The 22,520-nt window shown below is 40.4% G+C and overlaps 1 protein-coding gene across 1 annotated transcript in view; it reads right to left on the reverse strand.

Moving 5' to 3' along the window:
- LOC122804987 (unconventional myosin-X-like) overlaps nt 1-22,520 on the reverse strand; it is a 2,302,513-nt gene that overhangs the window by 2,030,582 nt on the left and 249,411 nt on the right. Inside the window, exon 9 of the mRNA XM_044075233.1 lies at nt 4,315-4,415. Within this exon, the coding sequence (XP_043931168.1) occupies nt 4,315-4,415 (101 nt within the window). The remainder of the gene's footprint in view (nt 1-4,314; nt 4,416-22,520) is intronic.

Consider the following 22,520-nt stretch of genomic DNA (forward strand, 5'->3'; position numbering starts at 1 on the left):
TTTTGTAGGCCAGTGTCTACTGAATCTTGGTGGCTGCACTTGTAAGAAATCTTTAACAGTTTGCATAGACTTAGCTTTGTCTTCCACTTTCTTTAAAACCTCTTCTGCCTTAATACCAAACAGAGAATCATGCTGTGAAGGTGCATCTAGCAATTTAGCTTTAACATGATCAGGCAAATTTTGTTCCTTTAACCAGGCATGCCTCAATCACAGATCCAGTAACTGCGGCCCTGCAGGAGGCCTCTAAAGAATCAAAACCACATTGCAAACATTCCAATTTGTTCAGCTGCATGCAATAAATCCTGCAATTCTTTATTTTCTGCACATTCTGAAATCATCATAATTTTCTGTTTCAGCAATCCCATAACATGTTGTTGGTACTTAAGCATATGCAATTGACAATTTAAGGCCCTGATTGCCAAGGTTGCAGATGTATAAACCTTTTTTCCCCATCTGTCCAGTGCCCTAGAATCTCTGCCAGAAGGGGTAGGGTTTTTTGCTGTTGAGGCCTTAACTACCTTTGGACCCTGTGAAAGTTTCAGGATCAGCAGCAGGGTTTCTAAATAAAAATGTATTTGAGTCTGGGACTCTCTAATATCTGTCAAGCTTACTGGGAGCCGGAGGTAAGGAGTCAGGGGTCAAGCTTGACTCATAAAACACATCATCCGCAATGTCTAAAATAGGGGGAATGGCTAAAGTCTTGTGCTGAGGGAGAAGGAAATCCCTGAGCCTCTTTTTTGATTCTGAGAAGTCTGGACTCTCCCAGTGAAAATGCTCCCTCAAAGTATGCAATATTTCTCCAAAAGAATAATCCTCAGGAGGAGATGCAGATGGAATAGACTCCTCAGCATCAGAAACCTCATAAGGAGGTATAGATAATTCCTCATCAGAAGAGGAATCAGAAGAAATAGAAACTTGATCTGAAGATTCATAATCAGTGTCTTGCCTAGGCCTCTTGTCTGGAGGGGGATGGGTAATAAGGTCTTCAGCCATTTTGATCATCTATTTTTTAGGCATAGAAGCCTGTGCACGTTGCTCATGCGTCAGTTTTTTAGGTTTAGAAGTTGCTTTTGTCTGTGGTTTTGCAGCTGTCATCGGTTTGATGTACAAATGTTGAGGTCTGGCCTGCTCAGCGGCTCCGGACCCATCCAAGGGAGATACATCTGTCGGTCCAATACCTTGAGTATCTAGCAGCATGCCGGACTCCACATGGGTGTCGGTAGAGGCCTGCAACTCGAAGGTAGTGGGTATCAGGGGCTACGAAAGCACCTCACCGAGTACCGCCGAACCAGCGACTGGCTTAGGAGAAGCTTCGTCGTCAGTTTTGTATCTCGACTGCCTTTATCTGTCCTTTTCTTTGTGTTTTTTATGAACTCCGGTAGTCGGATTGCTATCAGACGACATTTTTGGGTAGTTAAATCTGTTTCCAAAATACTTTGATGCAAAAATATACAGACGCTTAATAGTGCGTTGGTTAAATCTAGCATAAAACCGACAGCCAGGCACATTGTGATCAGGGCCTAGGCAATTAATACAGTATAAATGGAAATCCTTATGAGGTATGTGCTTCCCACAAGTAATGCAATTATTAACTTTTTCTGACCTCGGTAAAAAGCAAGAAAAAAAGCTTCCCAAACGGGGTACTTAGCTTTAGTGAAGACCTCGGTTCTGAAACTCAAACTCGAATATTTCAGTAGTCGGCCGACCGGCACTTGCAAAATGCTTTTGCTTCGGGCACCGCGCAGCAAGAAAAACTGAAGAAAATTACGTCGGCTGCATGTTTTATACCCCTGACATCATGGAAGAGAAGACAGCAACCGACGCAGGATCCAAGACTTTGGAATTCAGGCCGACTGAGGGCAACCTGCCAGCAGATTACCCAAATGTAATGACTGCAATAGTGAAACACGAAGAACATCCACTCACCCCCTAAAACAAAAACCCCAAAATCCAAGCTACATATATTTGACCATGCATTCTCAATTCTTAGGCCCAAACTGTGGGAGTCCATCACACCTGAAATTATAGACTCTCTTATTCCTAGTTCCATTCCCTACTAAAATCACATTTAAACAAGTAAAATGTACCTGTCACCTCTGAGGTCACATCACCTGTGTCTACTTTAACTCGTCTCCACTCTAACTCACCCACCAAAATCCTTTGTTCCTTTTCATATCTCTATTCTGCTCTAATTTTCAAATGTTTTGAAACTTTTGTACATATTGTACATTAATACATTACATTTACTATGCATCCGAAGCATTTCTCTGCCACTGTACTGTTATCAATGCATTTACTGGACTGCCATGTGTTTTTTTTTTTTATGTCTGGTCAGTTTTTGATCCCAAGCTGAGACTGAAATTGGTCAGATTTGATCCGTGCTCTAACCCCGGTAAACAAATTAAAATAAATCTTCCGACTGCTGATAATGCTTATAACAAATATCAATATGTAAAAGTGCTTATCATTTACTGGTTGGATTCAAATTACTAAAGTCTACTAAAGACATTTATATTTCCACTTATAAACTACTGAGAGCTTACTAGGGTTTGCTAGAAAATTAATGAATGGACTGAGGTCATATAAATGTTTAGCCCTAGCAAAACTGATACTGATATGTTACATAACTGTTTTCATAATTTTCCATAATTGCATTGTATACTGTGAAATGTTAGTTTTCTGATAGCAAAATTATAATGTATATTATGAAATGCTCAATACTGCATTACAGCCTGGACAGTGCCTGAAAAGGGCCTTTGGATCAGTATAAAAATCTGGATGTTCTTGTTTTGGCTTTTCCCGATTAGGGGTCCCATAGCAGAACTCTGGTCTGCTAATGATTGGCAGTAGATTTTTTTTTACGGTGCCAGCTCAACACCCAACCTTCAAAGAAGGCACGCCATACGCAAGTCTTTCGAACGCCACTTGACCGCGGGGAGGACATGCAGACTATACAAATCTGGATAATGTGTGGAAATAAAATAAACCCAGCATCATGACCAATGCAGTTATGTACTCCAGATGCAGCATACAATGTTCAGGTATAGCACAACAGCAGATCTTGGCTGTTTGCATAGCTTTATCTTAAGGAGTACTGAACTGTGTTATTGTGGGGGATGTGAGGATATTCATAGCTAAACTTAAGACAGACTGCATCAGGTAAAACTAACCACAATCAGATGGTTAGCTAGCTAAGGCCAGTTACAAGATATTCCTTACCTGATTCTAATGGACTATACACAACTCTAGGGATGCACAACCTAAGGGGTAGCTGCAGTACAGAGGATATAAACAGCAGCAATGCTTTATGTCAATTTACAAAGAACACTGATAAGAGGACTGTTAGAAATGGCAGCCAGTTACAGCAGAGTGGACAGGCCTCTTCCACTGCTGGTGATCTGGGTAAGTAGAGGAATCTGTGCACAAATTAATATAAAAAAATACGACTATACACATTTCACCAGCTTGCTTGGAGACCAAAATCTGCATAGATAAGCAATTAGAACCATTGCAGGTATGTATGAAAAATAGTCACCTGTCTACATGTCTCGGCTGCATTTATTGCGACATACAGTGGCCCTCTCAATGTTGTAGTGCTCTCTATAGACAGGAGAGTCCATACAATTTTGTTCCAAAAGCTCCTGATAATGTCCTTGAGGGGTACTCAACTGCCATCAGCCCAGTTAAGATATAAATAAGTATAATGGTGAAAAAGCAAAGAGGTTAAGTTACATAACAGTCACACAAGCTATACAATGGCCACCTTCAACATTCTAGTCCAAGACTTGGGCAGTTCTTTTTGCACCCCTTGACCTGAAATATCATTTTGTGGTACTGATTTGATGTTCACTGTACCTGTGGCTAGGTTGACTGCGAAATAACAGACTGTACTATCTGCACATGCACAATATAAAAGAGCTGCTTGTATCCTTTGTGAAAATACTACTACCAAAGTAGTACAGGCCAATGGAATCAAGTGGTTAAACATGGACATTTTTTTAACTGTCTTGCATATACAATTCTACAATTAGAATTATTAAAATGCTATGAATAAAAAAAAAAGAGAAAACAATGCCTTAAAGGGATTCTTTTTATACAAGAGAGACTGTTGATGTCAACACTTTTCTTCTTGCTGTATCCGGCCAACAACTGATGCAGGCTACGCTTCAGGAGCCTTAGACCACAGAGAAAGCATTTCACTATTGTCTCACCTATAAATATCAGCTGTGTGCCAGTCTTTCCAGATCATCTGCTAAATAAATTATGATTAACCAAAAGCCTAACAAACTAAGATAACTAGAAGACCATTCTTACCTATTATATTCCAGCTGTTCCAGTGAAAAGATATGTTTGTTGAAATATTCCTGCAACTTCTCATTAGCATAGTTAATGCTGAACTGTTCAAAGCTGTTTACCTAAAACAGACAAAACATTAAAAAATACAATTTTACATTAGCATTCAAAGAACATAGCCCTGTTAAAATGCATTAAACTTGATCCGATAATATTGTCTGTGTTCAGAGGAGATGCTATAAAACATAAGTTGTGGAATTTCTTGGATGTAATAAATTTGTACTTAAATCGTGAATTTTCCCGTAAACACTAGACAGGTTATTTTTTTCTTCCCCATGAGAAAGCAAAAAGATACATCACTAGTTTGGTTTAGAGTTGGACGTTTTGTGTATCATACTATTAGTATGGTGAAATGCAGAATAAACTAACAAAACAAAATGACTTAACTAAACATTATTTTACTTGTATACGAATCACTTCATCAGGTACCTAAGAACTGTTCAACTAATTGTCCTGTTTTGGTTAATACTTTACAAACATTTAAATAAGGACTAATTTTTACAGCAGTATTTGCCTATTTGTTGTTGGAAAAGCTTGCCTGAAAAAACAGAAATATCTACATTACAGGTTAAGGCACTGAGATGTAAAATGCATGCAGTTTCCAGTGATGGGGTGGACACAAGAAACAACCATTTTGTACTCCCCAAAATACTACAATAAGAAATTCCTGCAGCAGAATACCAAAAAAACTTTCTTCACAGATCTCAGTCAGACCTTAGCTATTTTTTTAGCAACACAAGCCTCTTGGTAAAGTTCATGTTGCATTACTAACATTAGGTCATGATCAGTACTAAGAAATGATTTCTTTAACACAGCACAGTCACGTCAGCTACTCACTGCAACAGATTGTATATTCACATGTTAACTTAACATAACAGTAACTATTGAAATAAATCACTGTTGCAGTAGCCTTAAGCTACATGGGACATCCTGCCAAGGACTGGCCAACTTTCAAAGCTTTTGGGCAACTTCCATGCACCCAAGACACTTATCTGTTTGAGAGAAGATAAAATAAAGTAGCTGGGAGCCAACAGTTCAGAGTTTCATGCATCAGAAAAAAAGGAGGCTAGAGCTTTGGCAAATGGGAATTGAAACCATAAAAATCCTACACCCTGGAAAAAACAAAACATGAAACTATAGTGGGGTTGGGATGTGGGGTACTGGCTACTGCAATAGTGATCTACTTTAACATCTACTGTGTATGGTAAGTTTACTTATACTACTGTACTGTGTTCATCATTAGATCTGTGTTGCAATAGTCTTAAGCTATATGGGACTGTTACCAAGGCTTAGCAATCCAGGGAGTTGCCCCTGGAAAATGGTTCTAGCACAGCTGCACACAATTGGATAATTTCTTATTTGTAGTATCAAGTAAGATGCACACAGGACACACAGTTTCTGCTTGTATAATATTTCTTTAGTCCACCCCTTTCAATAAATTACAAAGGTAGCCAGAGCCTTGGAAGAATAGACCCTGCCTTTGCCTGGAGTGACTTGCTCTGATGAGAACAGACAAGCGCATGGGGGCAAGATATAAAAATTGTCTCATCACACACTACTTGTCCTTGTATCCTCTCCTTCATAGCCGACCAACAGCTGAAGAACTTATTCCTGTCAATCTAGTATGACTCGCATAAAGACATCCAGTGTCTAACAAACTGTTTCTCCCTTATTCTAGGGTGTGGGAAAGAAAAAGTACAGTTTTGTACCTACCATAAATGTAGATGTTTGAGTGTAGACACTGCTGCAGTCATTACACTTGGGTTTATCCTGCCATCAGGCGGTTCCCCAGTCGGCCTGAGTTCCAAAGTCTTGGTCCGGCGTCGGTTGCTGTCGCTTCTTCCCTGACGTCAGTGCAACAGAGATATACAAGGTGCAGCAGACGCCATTTTCTTCAGTCTTTCTTGCAGCGTGGTGCCTGAAGCAGAAGCAGTTCGCCAGTGCCGGTCAGCTGACTCCTGAGATTTTCATTCCGAATCCAGAATCGAAGTCTTCTAAAAAGCTAAGTACCCCATTGGGGAAACTTTTTCTTGCCTCAGACCGATGTCAGTAAAAGTTAATAATTGTATTTCTTGTGGGAAGCAAATATCTCATAAGGATTTCCACTCCTATGTATCCCAGGTAGTAAAAGAAACAAGTACATTTTGGCAGTAACAAAAATGACCAGTTTCAAGAAGCAATGCAACACAGCTACAAAAATATCAAGACCTTGTGAAAGACTGATGGGTTTTCTACTACATATAGTCATGGGGGGGGGGGGGGGGGGGTGACTGACTAACCATGTTGTACTAGCAATTTCACACTTTACTGTGCAATCTGAAATTCAGACATCACAGTACAAAATCAGAGATTAAGGCCTACTCTAAAAAAAAAAAGTATGTGGCACTAGCAATTACACTACAAAGAAATGTAAAAATGTGTATGCATAACTTATTTCATATATGCTGTAATGTTTAAAGTACTATCACTAAAATATGTAGTTTATCAAATAAATGCATTACCATTCTAGACTGCCAAATTTGTTTCAGTACGTACAGTGTAACGAGGATGTGATTCAGTTTTCTGAAAACTTCTGTCATTGACAACTGAGATGACTGAAAGGCTGAATTAAGGCAACTATGTTCTAAAATCTAAATAATCTTTAAAGATTTATAGTCACACCCTGTTTCAGAAGTTTTTTTTGACATTTTGGTAGTACTCATTTTTTCTAATGACTGGCTCTTACAGTTTAGTGTTTTTGTGCACTAAAACAGACAATAATTAGTAATTGGAGAAGTCAAATTGTTTTCCTCAAAGTAATCATTTGTTAATCATTAACAAATAAAGTCAAAATTTTCTTTTTTTTCAATAATAATTCTTTATTATTTTTCACGCTATTCATACAAAACATATAACATAGAAATAAACCAATGATTACCAAACAAAATTTCTAATAACATTCTAACATATATACATTATTTACATGAATGCTTCCATGCTTTTCCACAATTGTAAAAATAAAGATCATTTCCTCCAGGTATAGTATTTGTGATAATAAAGTTCCAGATATTATTGTATTATAAAATAGGTATAATAAAAGAATAGTTCAGACTTCAAGTTTTAAGCCAATATAATATTGAAAATTTGTTCCCAGATTTTCAAATTATAGGGATTAATTACATATTTGTGGGCTAAAATGTGGTTCATCGCTAAGGTCCTAAAGTTCTCCCATGAGGTAAATAAAGTCAAAATTTTCAAGTAATTACCAGACACTTAACAGCAACTTTTTTACATTCAGGAGTTTCTCATCGAAAAAAGTTATGAACTGCATTAGTTTGATTTGAGTAATAACTGTATGCATGACTTGTGCCAAGTTACCAAAACAGTGTATAGGAATTTAATAACTGCATGTCGGTTATATATTTAAGTGCTTTATATACTGATGAATGAAAGTTGGTGATTCTGTTTGAATATGATTTTAATAATCTAAGCACCAGTGCAATAAACCGTAAACAAGCAGAAACTGCTTTTTTTTTGGACTAGCTAAGTCCAACTGGGTAGTGCCCATTTTCAGCGGAGGCTTGGGGAGAAAAGCTCCACAAAATTGCATGAATACATAATTAGCAACATTTTTAAAGTACAGTAAAAAACATATTTGGTGGCATTAAGGTATATACAGTGAAAAAATATACAAGTCTTTAAAAAAGGGTAACAATGTAGTTACATGTTTAAAGATGGTTACAGTGAGAAACAATGAGAGAGAACATTAATATGAAGGATACAAGATAGATGAGGTAGGAAGAGAGAAAAACAGAGCAGAGGAAAGAAAATGGGTATTGTTTTAGTTGGGGAATAGAGAATGTTAGTTAGGAGATAGTGCTAAGCATATAAAGGAGTATACGATGGAGAAAAAGTCTGAGTTCATGCAATGACAAGGATTGTGGAAAGACTAGCCTAGCAAGCAGGATTGGTTTAAATGAGTAAGAATGATGTTTCACAGTTATGACCCGGAGTGAGGTAAAATTAGTTTCTATCAGAGTTGTATAATTTACTAATAGTTAGGAGTTTACTGCTAGACTGAATGTCTCTACTAGAGGAGCTGTAATGTAGAGCGTGTTCTGATAACGGGCATTTTGGAAAACAGTATGAGAGATTGTGAGCAGTGATTAGTTGAAAGTTGGTTAAGGAGTTTGTGCCAGTTTAACGGTTTTAATGTTGGGCAATGATGTGCTTTGTAAGAAAAATGGGTGTAAATTTAGCTACTTTTTAGTAGCATGAGGTCAGTTGAGAGGTATGACTACTTATAAATCTAAACTGTCCAGGTTTTTGCAGAATGTCCAGATTTTTGCCTTATATTTTTGGTCTATTCCTCATAAAATTTGTGGTTTTCTGGCAAGTCACTGTGATGATCTAAGGACTGAAGTCACTAAATAACATGTATTTGAGTTTCACACTTCAAATCCTTCAGAAAATGTATACTAACAAACCTTATTACTCTAGCAGTATTTTAAGTTTGTAAGAGCTATATTTAAACTGTCCCTATTTTTGGGGCCTTTGTCCCCCCTCCCCCCATTTTGTCAGGCTTTGTCCAGATTTCTTGCACTAAGAGGCTGAGAGGTATGCAACTAGTAAAGATGTTTGTTAAAATAGGGGAAGCATACAGCAATGTCAGAAGTAGGTTAATGCTAAGAGTCCCTGCAGTGTCTTAAGCAGTGCTTCACCATGCACAGGGAGCCAAATTTTAATGAGTTTTATTAATGATTTGTAAAACTACAGTGATTGAATTTATAGTTGTCATCACTTATAACCGAGTAGTTTCATTTGGTGTACCATTTCAGTTTTTGTATTACTGCATGAGCTGATGTGAAATGTATGCTTCTGCTTAAGTAACTGTTTTACAGTGACATTTGCACTTTTGATACCCTCAGAATGGCACAATTCTGAAAAACATGAACCTTCCAAGATCCAATACATGGATGCCTCTTGCTGACACAAGCCATGATGTCAAGTATAAGGGAAGTAGACCAAGCCAGTTTCCTTGCACTCCCCTCAGTATACCTAAAAGACAAAATTATACATGTCCCTGAATTTCTAGAATCACCTACTAATGCCAGACGGAAGAGTCATCTAAATGTATTAAGTCCAAGCCATGGTAAACACCCACTTCAGAGGGCCTTCTCACACAAATCAATATAATCAGTATAAATCTGTTATATACTATTTCAAAGCAATGCTTCAATGAGTAACTGCTAGAAAGGAGTTTAAGCAGCACAGTCTAGCTCTTTCTAGGTGTCTGAAACCAGTGAAAGACCAAAGCAAGCACAGCCCTAAAACACAGAGGTGCCAAAGAAGGTTAAAATTGCAGCCTCACACTCCAAGCAATAACGCATGGTGAAGGCATTGACCATGATGCAAATGTCTGCAAAGGACACATTCATGAAGCAGGCACTGGAAGACACCAGAGAAGTGGGGCTTATAGCATTTTTAATAGTTGGTTAGTTACCTGGACGCAAGAGACAATGCAGTTAGCAGTCTATCCGTCCAAGAAACAGTGATATAAATAACTGGTCTGACTTTTTAAATGCATACACCCTCGGAGTACAACCTAAACCAATACCAACATCAAGCACAAAAAGAACTGTAGTTCCCTGAACTATGCCCCTGGAATGAAAGCAGGAAGCTGAATTGACTGTTAGAGCTGAGATCACTTATGGGGTAAAATGTGTTAGTCCAAATAGACACCTGGGTATGATGACCAAACAGGGTTTCCTATATATAATGACTTAGGATCTCAGTGATCCTACACAGATAGAGGTGAAAAAACACAGTCAAGGAGACCATTCAATAGTTGCTGACGCAGCCAGTCTGAACTGGATAAAGAAAAGCCCATCAATTATGTAATTCATATTGCAAGGAGGAGGAGGGAGAGTTCTTAAACAGTTGAAGATACAGAATGTGACTAGAGCTGCTTTGCGAGCAGATTCTTAGGGCCACATTTCTGCCAGTCACAAGCTCACACAGTACACCAAAAAGGTGTAAACATGCACCCAGTGTGTGAGATAACCAAGTAACCATGTCACACAGGTACCAGATACAAGTCACAAAAACATGCAAACTAACCAAGTGAGGATGTTTAGTGCAGCTGTCTTCCCCAGAAAAAAAAATTCTACTCCGCAGACTACATGTGAGGAGTTAAAGCTTTCTGGCTGCCATAGTGCTTTCCAAAACATCAGATCGACGATCCAGCTAGGATCAAATGAAGCAGCCAAGCCTGGAAGTGAAGCCAACTGCTACCCTGCTCAGTGGGATTCTGCTTGTACTGCTCTACCCTTCCTGTATTGCCAGACTCATTACCGTATGAAATCATGGGTCTACTTCACACGACTTAAATTTCATTTGGCTGACTTTCATTTGACCGAGACCAAAATACTTAATTTTCAAAATATTGAAAACTCACTTGACTGAAACTTGTAATACTGAAACCTTACAATGCTAAATTTCAAAATATTAACTTGTAAACCATAGACATGCAAACTTACACTACCAATGACCAACTCTTTCCAGAACTTAAAAACTACTTACATACCCTCTCAACAGAAACCGGACAATATAAAACCAAACTAGGTGGGGGGCAATGCCCCTCACACCACCCAATTGGGGGGGCTGTGCCCCACACACACCTCCAACTATATATACTAACTCCAGGATCACACAACAGTGGGGAGATGGGGATATACCTTTTACTTACCTTACAATAATCTACACGCTGCCAGTACTGCTGGGAATGCACAAAACATCTGCCATATTACTTGAGATACTACCCATAAAAATTTACACACACATACCACATTTAGAAACACTACACCACCACTTTCTACATGCCTTTTGGTATTCTGACTATCAGCATTATAAGTTACAGTAATTCTTTTTATCACAAGCAAGTCACAGGAGAAGGGAAACCCACATCACGTCTATGACTTAGAGAGATTCAGTCAAATGAGTTTTTAGTATTTTGAAAATTCGGTGGTATGGTCTTGGTCAAATCAAATTCAGTCAAATTAAATTTCAGTCGTGAGGTAGACCCAAAATCATACCCTTCACAACCACCACAAGGCAATGCAGATTACTTTTGAACCACTTCTGTGAAATTTGAGTATGTCCAGGAAATTTATGGGCAAGAGAATAGTACACATTCAACATAAATTTCACTGAAAACAGCAGAAGGGTGGAGGACCAAATTCTCACAATTGAACAAGTCCTGCGGTATACGTCCTGAAATATCCGGACCAAACAGGACTCCCCTATTCCAAACTCCAGAAGAGGACAACTGGGACTGAGGGAATCCAGCAGGGTCACTTCCTCAGAATGTAAACTATAGTAGAGCAGAGATACCTGTGTGTCCCACTGACACACCTGAGTCACCTTTCTGTAAAGAATGTACAAATGCAGCCATCCAGCCCACCCATTTATTACACCATGGGCTGTATGTCCAAACCATACCATGAGGGTTTCATTTCTCAGCTCCATTTCCATATCTCATAGAATGAGAAACACTGCCCTAAGCACCAATAGATTTATGAAAGACTGTTTCTAGGGTACTCTAGCTTCTCAGCACCATGGAGAAATCCACATGGGTTCCTTACCCTACCAGAACAAAGTCATCAGGAGCCATAGCACATTCACCTGCAGGAATAATAACCTATTACACAATTTACTAGGCAGCATCCACTACTCTACAGCCCAGTGATAGGTTTGAAAGACTATTAGAAGGGCTTTGAGTAAAGAATGACTCTGCATTCACTAGCACCTCATTGCCCACTTTAAGCACCCCATTCATCAAGTAAGTGAAAAGGACTGTGAAGAATGAAGACACCATGAATTCAGGGAGACAAAGTGACTGTGCTTCCAGAAATCTCTGCATCCTTATCCAGATTGAGGAGGCAGTGACTTCCTGGGTATGCTTTGCAGGCAGGAAAAAAAACAAAAAAACACTTAAGGCCATCTTTCAACCTGCTCCAAAGAAAATCTGCTGTACTGGCGTAAGAGTGACACGTCTCAATTTACAGTAATCCACAGGGCATGCAACTACAAAAATACCACAAATAGTCCAAAACAAGACAGTTTCTAAATGGTATCAACAGCCAGGTATCCAGTAAGGGATCATAAGTTTTGATGTCTGCCACTATGGCTAGCACCTTATTAAATACTGCAGCCATAGAAAGAGAGACCAAATAGCAAAGCTTTATCTTGAAACTGAAGCCTATTCAGAGTGAACAGAAGGACCCTGGCTCTAATGATCTGAAACTGTGAAGACATGCCAAAAATGGTATTCATTATGTCTTGTGACACCATCATACGTCTCAATCTTTTAAGAGGACAATGTGGAGCACAAACCCTAGCAATGTGTGAATCAATCAAAATGTGGAACACCCTATTTCTGCACTGCGCGAAAAATGCCATTGCCATAGGGTCTAGAACATTTATAAAATTCAATACAGGACACTTGATTCAGATAGAAAACCTTTATTTTACAAGCTGCAATACCATTACCACACCATAAGAAGATAAATGGCACTTTTGTACAAATAAAAAAAAAATCAAATTGTCATTAATCCACTTGCTACACTTAAATCCTCTAAACAGACTTGTTAGGATGATGCTGTTCTTGCACTACACATCATTATACATTAGATACACCACATGCACACACTGTATGCTACCATGGCTTTCTGAGCAGCATTTAACATGTTTTAGCAGCTTAAGATCACAGCAGTCCAGTTCTTCATTCATTTTCACTGCTAATAATGAGTTCAATGTTTTTACTTTGACACACTGTCGCAATTCAGTTTTCACTTTGTGAGGTATAGGTTCATAGGTTCATACTAGGCTATCTGCCCTAGGGCATTTATAAGCCTAGCCAGAGTGTGTTTGGCTTTCGCCACCCATTTTAAATTAATTTTGCTATGCCTTTTTTTGAGGTTAATATACTGTGCCTCTGTCTAACAGTGACAAAGAAGTGATAGCCGGGGTAAACCTACGATCTCCCATCCACTCATCAAGATTCCTCTTGAAGAGAGTCAATGTGGGACTCTGCCTAACCTGCTCTTAGCTTCTCTGTTTGAATGTGGCAAGCAAAGTAGAGTTATCATAAGCTGCTTAAAGAGTGGCAGTTCCCCCATCAATGCAAATGTTCCCTGAGAAGGTGTCCCCAGTACTTTGACACACGAGTGGGGCCCATCCACTGGACTGGTCAGGTTCCCCGTGTCCTCAACCTGATACTGGCTAAAGTCATCAATTAACTGTTTAGCCTCAGCATCATTTTCACAGATACCCAGATGTAGACCAACATTCTTGACAAGTCCTGAAGAAATATCCAATTTTTTGGCAGGATTAATAAAGAATGCAGCATCTTTCATTAAGTGGTCCTGCATGGGAAACTTAAGCATTTTCTGCAGCATTGAAGCACAGAACGCATTAACGTTTTTTATAAAAGTTAAATTCAATAACTGTGCCAGCAATATCCTCCTCATGGCTACTCATGTACTGTTTAACTTCATAGCCAATAGCTCACTGTTTGGCAGAACAGAGGTACTGTCAGTCAACACAGACATCACCTTGTTTCGGTAGTCTGACAGCAGCTGCAGGTCTAAGGAGTCTGCCAGCATACTGCTGCAGGAGTTTATGCACAGTGGCATGCAGTGTCAAAAGCTGACTTTCTCGGCTTTGAAGCTGAATGCTTAACCCCAACAGTAGTTCCGGTGCATATTTAACATAAAAATCATATGCACTTCATGACTCTGTAGGTGTTTAGCGATCAATTCAATCTTAGTTGACCGTGGCTATACAGACAAAAAACATGAATTCAGAGCTCACCACATGGCCAAGTTTCTGTTAATTATTTTCCCTAGACTCAGCCATCTAGTAGGTGCATGTCTAATAATCTTCAGGGGGGTCAGTGTCTGTGAATAAATCAAATTCTTGCAGTTTTTGTTGTCTCTTATCACACTTTCGGTGTTTAGTGTGCTGCCACCTATGTGGTAGTTCACAGGTACGTGGTTTATCCCAAAGGGGATAACTATACATTTTTTGGCATTTAGCTTGAGCCCATGGTTCTGGCATCAGGCATCTGTTTCGGTAAGATCCTTTTGTAGCATTATCCACATAATTTGGGGATTCAATAATGGCTCCCAGCTTGCTGTCATCTGCGAACTTTGTAAACCAGAGTATTAGTGTTGGCCTGTACTTCAGGGAAGTAGATGCGAAACAAGAGTGATCCCAGGACAGAAGCCTGTGGTACACCACTTGTCTGGAGCTGGATTTGGAGTCAGCTACTTTTAAGGTGTGTTTTCTGTCAGTAAGCCAGTTTTAAACCCATTGAATGACGTAGGAATTAATGCCCAGCTTACTAAGTTCATCTATGACTTTGGAGGGGGGGTGTCGAAAGCCTTGGTGAGGTCCAAGTAGGCTGTGTGAACCACCTTACCCTTTGTCCACGGCTCAGGAAATTGATTCGAAGATGTCAATCAAGTTCAGGAGGCAACATCAGCCCTTCATGATCCCAAACTGGGTGGCGTCCAGTGTTTGAAGGTTGCCAATGTCTTTGTTTATAAGTTCCATGACAACATGTTCCATGGCCTTGGAGATCGGGCTCGTCAGACTGATGGGACGGTAGTTCCCGGGATCCAAACTGGATCCCCCCTTGTGGAGTGGGATGACTGTAGCTGTGCGCCACTCTGTGGGCATGAAGCCTGAGGTGAGGCTATGATTAAACATGACACACAGGTGAGGTGCCAGTTCATTTTGTAGTTCATGCAGTACACAGCCCGGGATGTTGTCTGGTCCCATGATTGCTGTATTCTTGACTTTGGAGAGTGCGTTTTTTACCTGAGTGGCAGTGATTACTGGAATTTGGCATTCTTTCAGTACTGAGATGGGCCCTTTAGCGGGTGAGAGGGGGGTAAAGCTGTCATAGAATCTGCCAGGATATTGGCAATATCTTTGGCATCAGTATATCTAGTGCCATTCTGCTGTAGCTCAGAGCAGATCTGAGTATTGCCATTTAGATTCTTGACATAGCTATAGAATGCCTTGTGGTCATCTTTGGAATCTTTGGCAATTTTGTTTTCGTAACTAGCTTTGGAAGATTTCATGAGGGATCTCAGCTTTCTATGAAGGCTGGTGAGGGAGTTTTTTGAATCCTGGGTTCTTCCTCTTTTCTGCATCAGTTTCTTCCTTCTGTTGTACAGCTTGTTTATGGCAGGGGTCCACCAGACTGGCTTCCTTTTTTTTTTTTTTTTTTTTTTATATAGAGGACAGTGTCTTGGTTCTATTTGGGATGGCTCAGTCCATGCACGAGTGAATGTGCTCGTACAGCACCTTAGTGTAGGATTAAGCAGTTGAACTTCCAGTTCCCATCTGCATGGGTGTTATGAAGTTTGTTACTTCTGACTTGAGAAGCATGAAGTTTTTTATGGAGATTTTCTTAAAGGGGGGTGGGATGTGGATGTCAAGGGTGATTAGCTTATGGTCTGATCTGACCAACGAGGGGGATGACCACTGGTGTGGAGCATCGATCTCCCATATGGTAATGACCAGGTCTAGAATATTGGTACCCCTGGTGGGACTATGAATTAGTTGATCTAGGGCATTGGAATTTATGAATTTCAAGAACCGTTGAGCAAAGGTGTTGATACAGGAGTAGTTTTCCCAGTTAATGGCAGGGTAGTTGAAATCACCCAGTACTAGGGTGTTTGGTTGTATCTTAACATTTTCCACCATATTTAGAAAGGTGTAGTGAGAATCTTGGGGCATGGTGGGGGATATGTAGCAAGCTACAATTTGTATTGCACTCTTACCTAGTGTTAGTTGCACCTGGAGAATTTTAGATGCATTGTGTTGGGCAACCAGCCTGGAAGTGTGAATATGGACACTCCTCCACCTTTAGTGTTTCGGTCCTGGTTTGGTGGCCGAAAAGTGTGGTATGAGTTGTAGCCTGGTATTGCAGGGGTGTTCTCTGGAGCTTTGAACCAGGTCTCAGTTACTGCACAGATACAGATGTTCTCCATTTTTAGGACAGCCTTGAGAGAGTGCATCTTGAGGTTTAGATTTCTAGCACTGAGTAGCATTACCTTCAGATTTTGCTTGCTTGTACCCATTACGGTGGTAGTTTTGTCCTTTGAACCTTGCCTAAAAAAGTCACTATAGGGATGGCAAGAGCCTTAGCCAGTAACCTGAATCCCAGGGGCGACAGGTGCATCTCTTTTAAAGCATCGCGGTTTGTTGATCATGTTATCCCAGGCAGACAGATACTGGATCCCTTTTGAATGACACCAGAACTTTTGCCGGTGCGTGATTGGGGAAGTACTTGGGAGCTCTCATTGGCTCCTGTCCTCAGGAACCATTAGCTGACTGGCTGTAATTGCGGTATACGAGCCAATCAAAACTCTTGTAGTGGAGCCAAAGCTGTTCAATGCAGAACAGCAGAACAGTGTGCTCATTAGGGGCTGAATACGGTGCATTCTGCATAATCCAGTGCACTTGGCTGCCCAGGACACCATCTAGGTATCTTGCAGCAGAAGCTGCATGCTCACCTGATGAATGATCTTCCAAAACAACATGCCAAATGTGCCCACTGAAGTTGCTAAGTTCCAAGCTAGGGCAAAAATTTCTCACTGCCTTCATAACAAGGAAAAGGTGGAAACTCTCCATCTCTCTCTCTCTTTTCCCCACAAAAAGTACAGTTTTGCAAAATCTTACCATAACAGCAGATGGCCCTCTCTTCACTGCTGCAGTATTCCTTACAGTAGGGATTCCTTCCCTTCACTGTTGCAGTATTCCTTACAATAGAGATCCCTGCCAAGGGTAGCCAACATCCAGCTAATACACCAAAGCCTTAGTTTGTAATGGGGACGTCACAAGTATGCTCCCAGTGCACGGCATAGGGCATAAAGGTGACATACAGAAATACCATCCCCAGAGCTGAAAAGCCCCAGGAGGAACAGTCCAAGAAGAAAAGGGGAACATGTGCATCTAAGGAGGAGAAAGAAACAGGGGGAAGACAAAGGGAGCAAATACTACAACAGTGAAGAGAAGGACATCTACTGTTATGGTAAGATTTTACCCAACTATACTATGTCCTCTATCACTGTTGCAGTATTCCACACAGTAGGGTGAGTACAAAAGCTCAAAAGAAAGGTGGGAGGAGGAAGGTCCAGCAGACTCCTCTAGAAAGCCATGGAGAATGGCCCTGGCAAATCTGGCTCTAGCACTAGAAACTACATCCAACTTATAGTGCTTGGTAAAAGTATGCACAGAAGTCTACTAGCTGACACAAGCACGGAGGAAGTAACCAAACCTTTGAAAAAAGCACCAGAAATCACAGCCCTGTTAGAATGCGCCTTAACAGAAGGAAGGCTTTTCTCATGAAAAGACTAACAAAAGGAAATGGCCTTAGATATTCAGGATAAAATAGTTTACTTAGAAACACCCAAACCTAAAGACCTAGGATGAAAGGAATCAAAAAGCTGTTCAGATTTATGAATGGCTTTAGTTTTATCCAAATATCAGAGCAGTCTATGCAAATCCAAGGTATGAAAAACCTTCTCACTAGTAAACTGCAGATAACGGAAAAAAGTGGGCAAATGAATAGACTGATTAAGAGACAGCTCATTAACCATCTTGGGCATAATAGAAGGATTAGTATGAAGAGACACCCCGTCCTTATGAAAAACCAAAAAAGGAGGAACAGCCATAAGGGCCTGCAGCTCACACACCTTTCTGGCTGAGGTAAGGGCCAAATGAATTGCAGGCCCTTATGCCTGGTGGGCAACTGCCACTAACAGGCTTTACAACAAGAGGAAGAAATTGTTATCCAAGAGTAAGAGGGAGTGAGGCCTGACCTGGAAACATTCCCTCCTCAGCTTAAACAAGCAAATAAGACTTCTTAAGAAGTCCCCCAAAGCAAACTCTGAATCCAAATTAGCTTCCTCAACTAGACAACCATAAGGTGTTCTTTAGTTACATATCTAACCTAAAAGGAAAGGCCCAGATTTGTGCCAAACTGGTAGTTACTGATACCACATATACTGAACCTGTGGACATAGCTAACCTGTTGGTCAACAGGTTCTGTAAAAACGTCATTCCCCTATCACCACCACACATACTCTATGACATCCCTACCACCTGTTCCCTATCTTGTCTCTCTAAAGAGCAGGTCATAATTGTCCTCTCTATGGCCAAAAACACAGCATCTATGGGACCTGATAACATCCCAGGCTGCGTCCTCCAAGAGCTCCAACAAAAATTAGCAGCACCATTGGGTGCTCTCTTCAGTCAGTCTAAGCACCAGCTTTGTCCCGGCTGAATGGAAAATGGCCACCGTTATTCCCTTGCACAAAGGTGGTGCTTCCACAGACCCCAAGAACTACAGACCTATTTAGCCTGACTAGCCTCATCTGCAAGGCCATGGAGTGCATCATCCATGGACCTCATTAACAAAGATGTAGGTAATCTCCAAACACTTGGCCCTACGCAGTTTGGACTTGTCAAAGGGAGATCATGCCTGTTAAACCTGGTGGACGTCTTTGAGACAGTCACCAAGGCCCTGGACGAAGGGAAATCTGTGCATACAACCTATCTAGCCTTAGCCAAGGTATTTGACACTACCCCCCACTCAGACATTGACAAACTCACCTAGCTAGTTATCAACCATTACATCGTTAGATGGGTCGCTAACTGGCTCACTGATAGAACCAATATATTCAAAATAGGGAAATCCACCTCCAACAGCAGACCTGTAACCAGTGGTGTTCTACAGGGATCAGTCCTGGGGCCGCTACTATTTGGAATCTATTTCTCCAAAGTACAAACAAAAACTAAAGGTCTGTGGCTGACAAAGTTTGTCGATGACTGCAAATTGGGAGTGTTCATAGAATCTCCTAATGATGTCAACATCCTACAAGAGGGTCTTACACAAACAAATGATTGGTGCCAAAGTCATGGCCTTAAACTCAATGCAAAAATGTATTATCCCTTTCAGTAAGGACAATGCTCCTGCTAACTCCCACATAAATAGCAACACTAAGTACGCATTCAGTGATGAGAGACCTGGGCACACAGGTTGACAGCAACCTTACCTTTGACAACCATGTCTCCACAGTGGTAAGAAGGGCATTCTATATTGCTCAGCTTGTAAGCAAATGCATTGCCTCCAGAAAAAAGAAGTTACAACTTCCATGTACTCCTCCGTCATCAGACCAATAACAAAGTACGATGACCCTTATGGTTATGTACCTTTCCAAGCATCTGCAGCAATTGGAGAGATCACAATGGCTCCTCACAAGGAAAATTCAAGGTTTTCAGCATCTTTCTTACATGGATCATCTGAAATCACTGTCACTATATTCTGTTTCACGCAAACTACTCAGAAGCAATCTCTGGCTTGCATGCAAGGCAATCTCTGACCATGTTTTATTGGAAATGCTGCATCTCCCTAAGTCAAATGGTACACAGGTTACTCGCTCTAAAGACTAACCTGGTATGTGACATTACTAGAACTTGCTGGAGGAACACATTTGTGTCTCAGGAGGTTACCACACCTTTGGAGCAGACTCGCACTTCATGTCACAGAGCACTTCATTGGCCCTCTTCAAATGCAATCAGGATGACTGGATGGGTAATGTAAATCCATCCCAGGGGTTCCACCTCTCTCCCTCTTGGACAGGGGCAATAGGTGTTGATCATGGAAATAAGGGTAGAACTTGGCTAGCTTTGTAAAGGGACCATTAGATTATCAACTTCCTATCATCCTAAGAACAGTCTTCCAACAGCAATGCTGTAAGGAAGCTCAAGCTGCAGACTCAAAAGGAGCCCAAGTCAATTTTTCAAGAAGAAAATTAAAGTCCCTTAAAGGAGGAACAGGCTTCATAGTAGACCTTATATGAAGGATACCTTTAATACATTGACCTGGAATCTAAACCAAAGGGGGAGTCAAAGACAGACGAGCACAAACAGCTGACAGGTGGACTTTAAAACAAAAGACTATCCCAATGCAGCACTGAGCAATTCATACAAATAAGAGAGAACCAAAGGAATTTTCACAGAAAGTGGATCCAGGTTACAAATAAGACACCAAACAGAAAATCTCTTCCATTTAGATAAACATTATTTTCTGGTATTGGGTTTCCTGGCCTCCTGCAGAATCCAAAGCCTGTCCTCTGAAAAAAGGTGCCTAAAATGGATCAAAACCTTAATGCCCACAGTATCAGTTGAAGAGTGGACAGGTCAGTGGCGGATTTAGGCATGGGCGCAGGGGTGCGCGCTGCCCCCTTTTAAAACTTGTATACATTTTCCAGTTTTCAACGTACGATTGTGCTGTAAAAAAAAACTCTGTTCTGTGGAAAACGGAAACTGTATCACCAAAACAGTACTTTTTTTCGTTTCAACTTCAGGTGCATTGACAGTTACGTCGAACTACGCCAGCCTCTTTCATAGGTTATTTTGCAAGTCCCGGCGTGAGGATACTATGGCTGCGGTGCGAGGCGCTTAATTGTTATAGAAGGAGTTGGTAGACAATCCAAAGTAATCCAAAAGAAGGCCGCTTGATTTTCTTAACGCAATTTATTAGTTAAAACAAGTAGCGAAAACGCTACTTGTTTTAACTAATAGGAAGCGAAAACGCTACTTGTTTTAACTAATAAATTTGCGTTTAAGAAAATCAAGCGGCCTTCTTTTGGATTACTTTGGATTGTCTACCTCTGTACCAGTTTCGTGGTTCGTTGTTTTTTGTGGTTTTACCAGTTAGTTATAGAAGGAGTTGATCGGGTAGGTAAAACCACCCAGTGCCAGCGTTTGGTGGATGCTTTGCGGAAGGATGGCCGTCAGGCTGAAATTTTGAGATTCCCTGGTAAATATCTCTTGTCAGTTTTATCTCTCTAAACTGAAGTGAGTTTTCGGAGAGAGCAAAGATCTGAACTTGTTTGACTTTGCTTCCCTTCCTCACAAATGGTGGGATCATGTAGGATGGTTATATTACTGGTGCATTTTTTAGTTAATACAACTGTTAAAACATGTTAAAGAGAGGTTCTAGGCATTATAAAACCGCTTCACCCTTCCATCTCTACTTTGTGGAACACTTTCTCATGATGTGGAACGCTTGCAAACCATTTACTAATAACTTAAACTATGAAGTTTGCAGGATGGTTAATATAAGTAGTTTACACCTTTGATAAAATAGTGTGATTCAGTTTTATTTACTATGGATTTTCAGTTTGAATGTGTCAGTCTCTTTCAGTGTGGAACCGCAAGGAACATGAGGTTTTATTGAAGACTCAAACGAGGAGCATTCCTTCTGAGATGCATTTGAGAGATATGAAGCTAGCACTCCCTCTCACCAGTAAACCCCAGTGCTTCATGAGCAAAAGTACTTCCAGTTAGGGAAGGAAAATCCTAATATGTCTGACATTTGTATGGATATACTGACCACGAACAACTCTTTACTTTGCTCAAGAAAATAACTGTGGGCTGTATGCACTACTAATGATGTGGCCATATTGCCCATTCTGGTGTATTTACAAAATTTTAAAAAATGGCGACTTAATACCATAAATGTTACTGACATTTATGTATAATGCCATGATGAAAGTAGCAGGCAGTTTATGTAACTATAATGTGTTTTCCTAAATGTGGTATCACTTTTAATAAGCCTAGAATAATACTGCAAAAATACACATTACATGATTTTATTCACAGAGAATCAATCCCTAGATTGTTGCCAAACGCGCCCAATACACTGGAGATGCAATTGGAGGCTGCAATCAGGTGATTTTTTTTTTGTAAAGATTCTCCTCCAATTGCTTCTCCCCTGTAGTTGAATTAGGCGCATTGATGAGAATATTGTGGGTGAAAAGCTGTAATGTTTGACTCGTGTATAAATAATCCCTGGCTCTGGTCGAACAAATATGTTTTGCAGAGTGTGCAGATTAACTCTGAAAAAAAAACTGTGTGACCACCTTGCTGAGTGATTCTGCCGTAAGGTAATTATTATTTTTTTTTATTTTTTTTTTTTTTTTTACTGAAGTACTACCGATTCCATGCGCCAACGTGGTACAGTTGAGTACCGCGCTTACTGTCTCAACTTCTTGGAACAACAAATCTGGAAAAGCTATAAATAATGGGGGGGGGGGGTGCAG

Source organism: Protopterus annectens, chromosome 6.part0 (genome assembly GCF_019279795.1).
Source record: "Protopterus annectens isolate FY-2018-M chromosome 6.part0, PAN1.0, whole genome shotgun sequence".
Taxonomy (NCBI): domain Eukaryota; kingdom Metazoa; phylum Chordata; order Ceratodontiformes; family Protopteridae; genus Protopterus; species Protopterus annectens.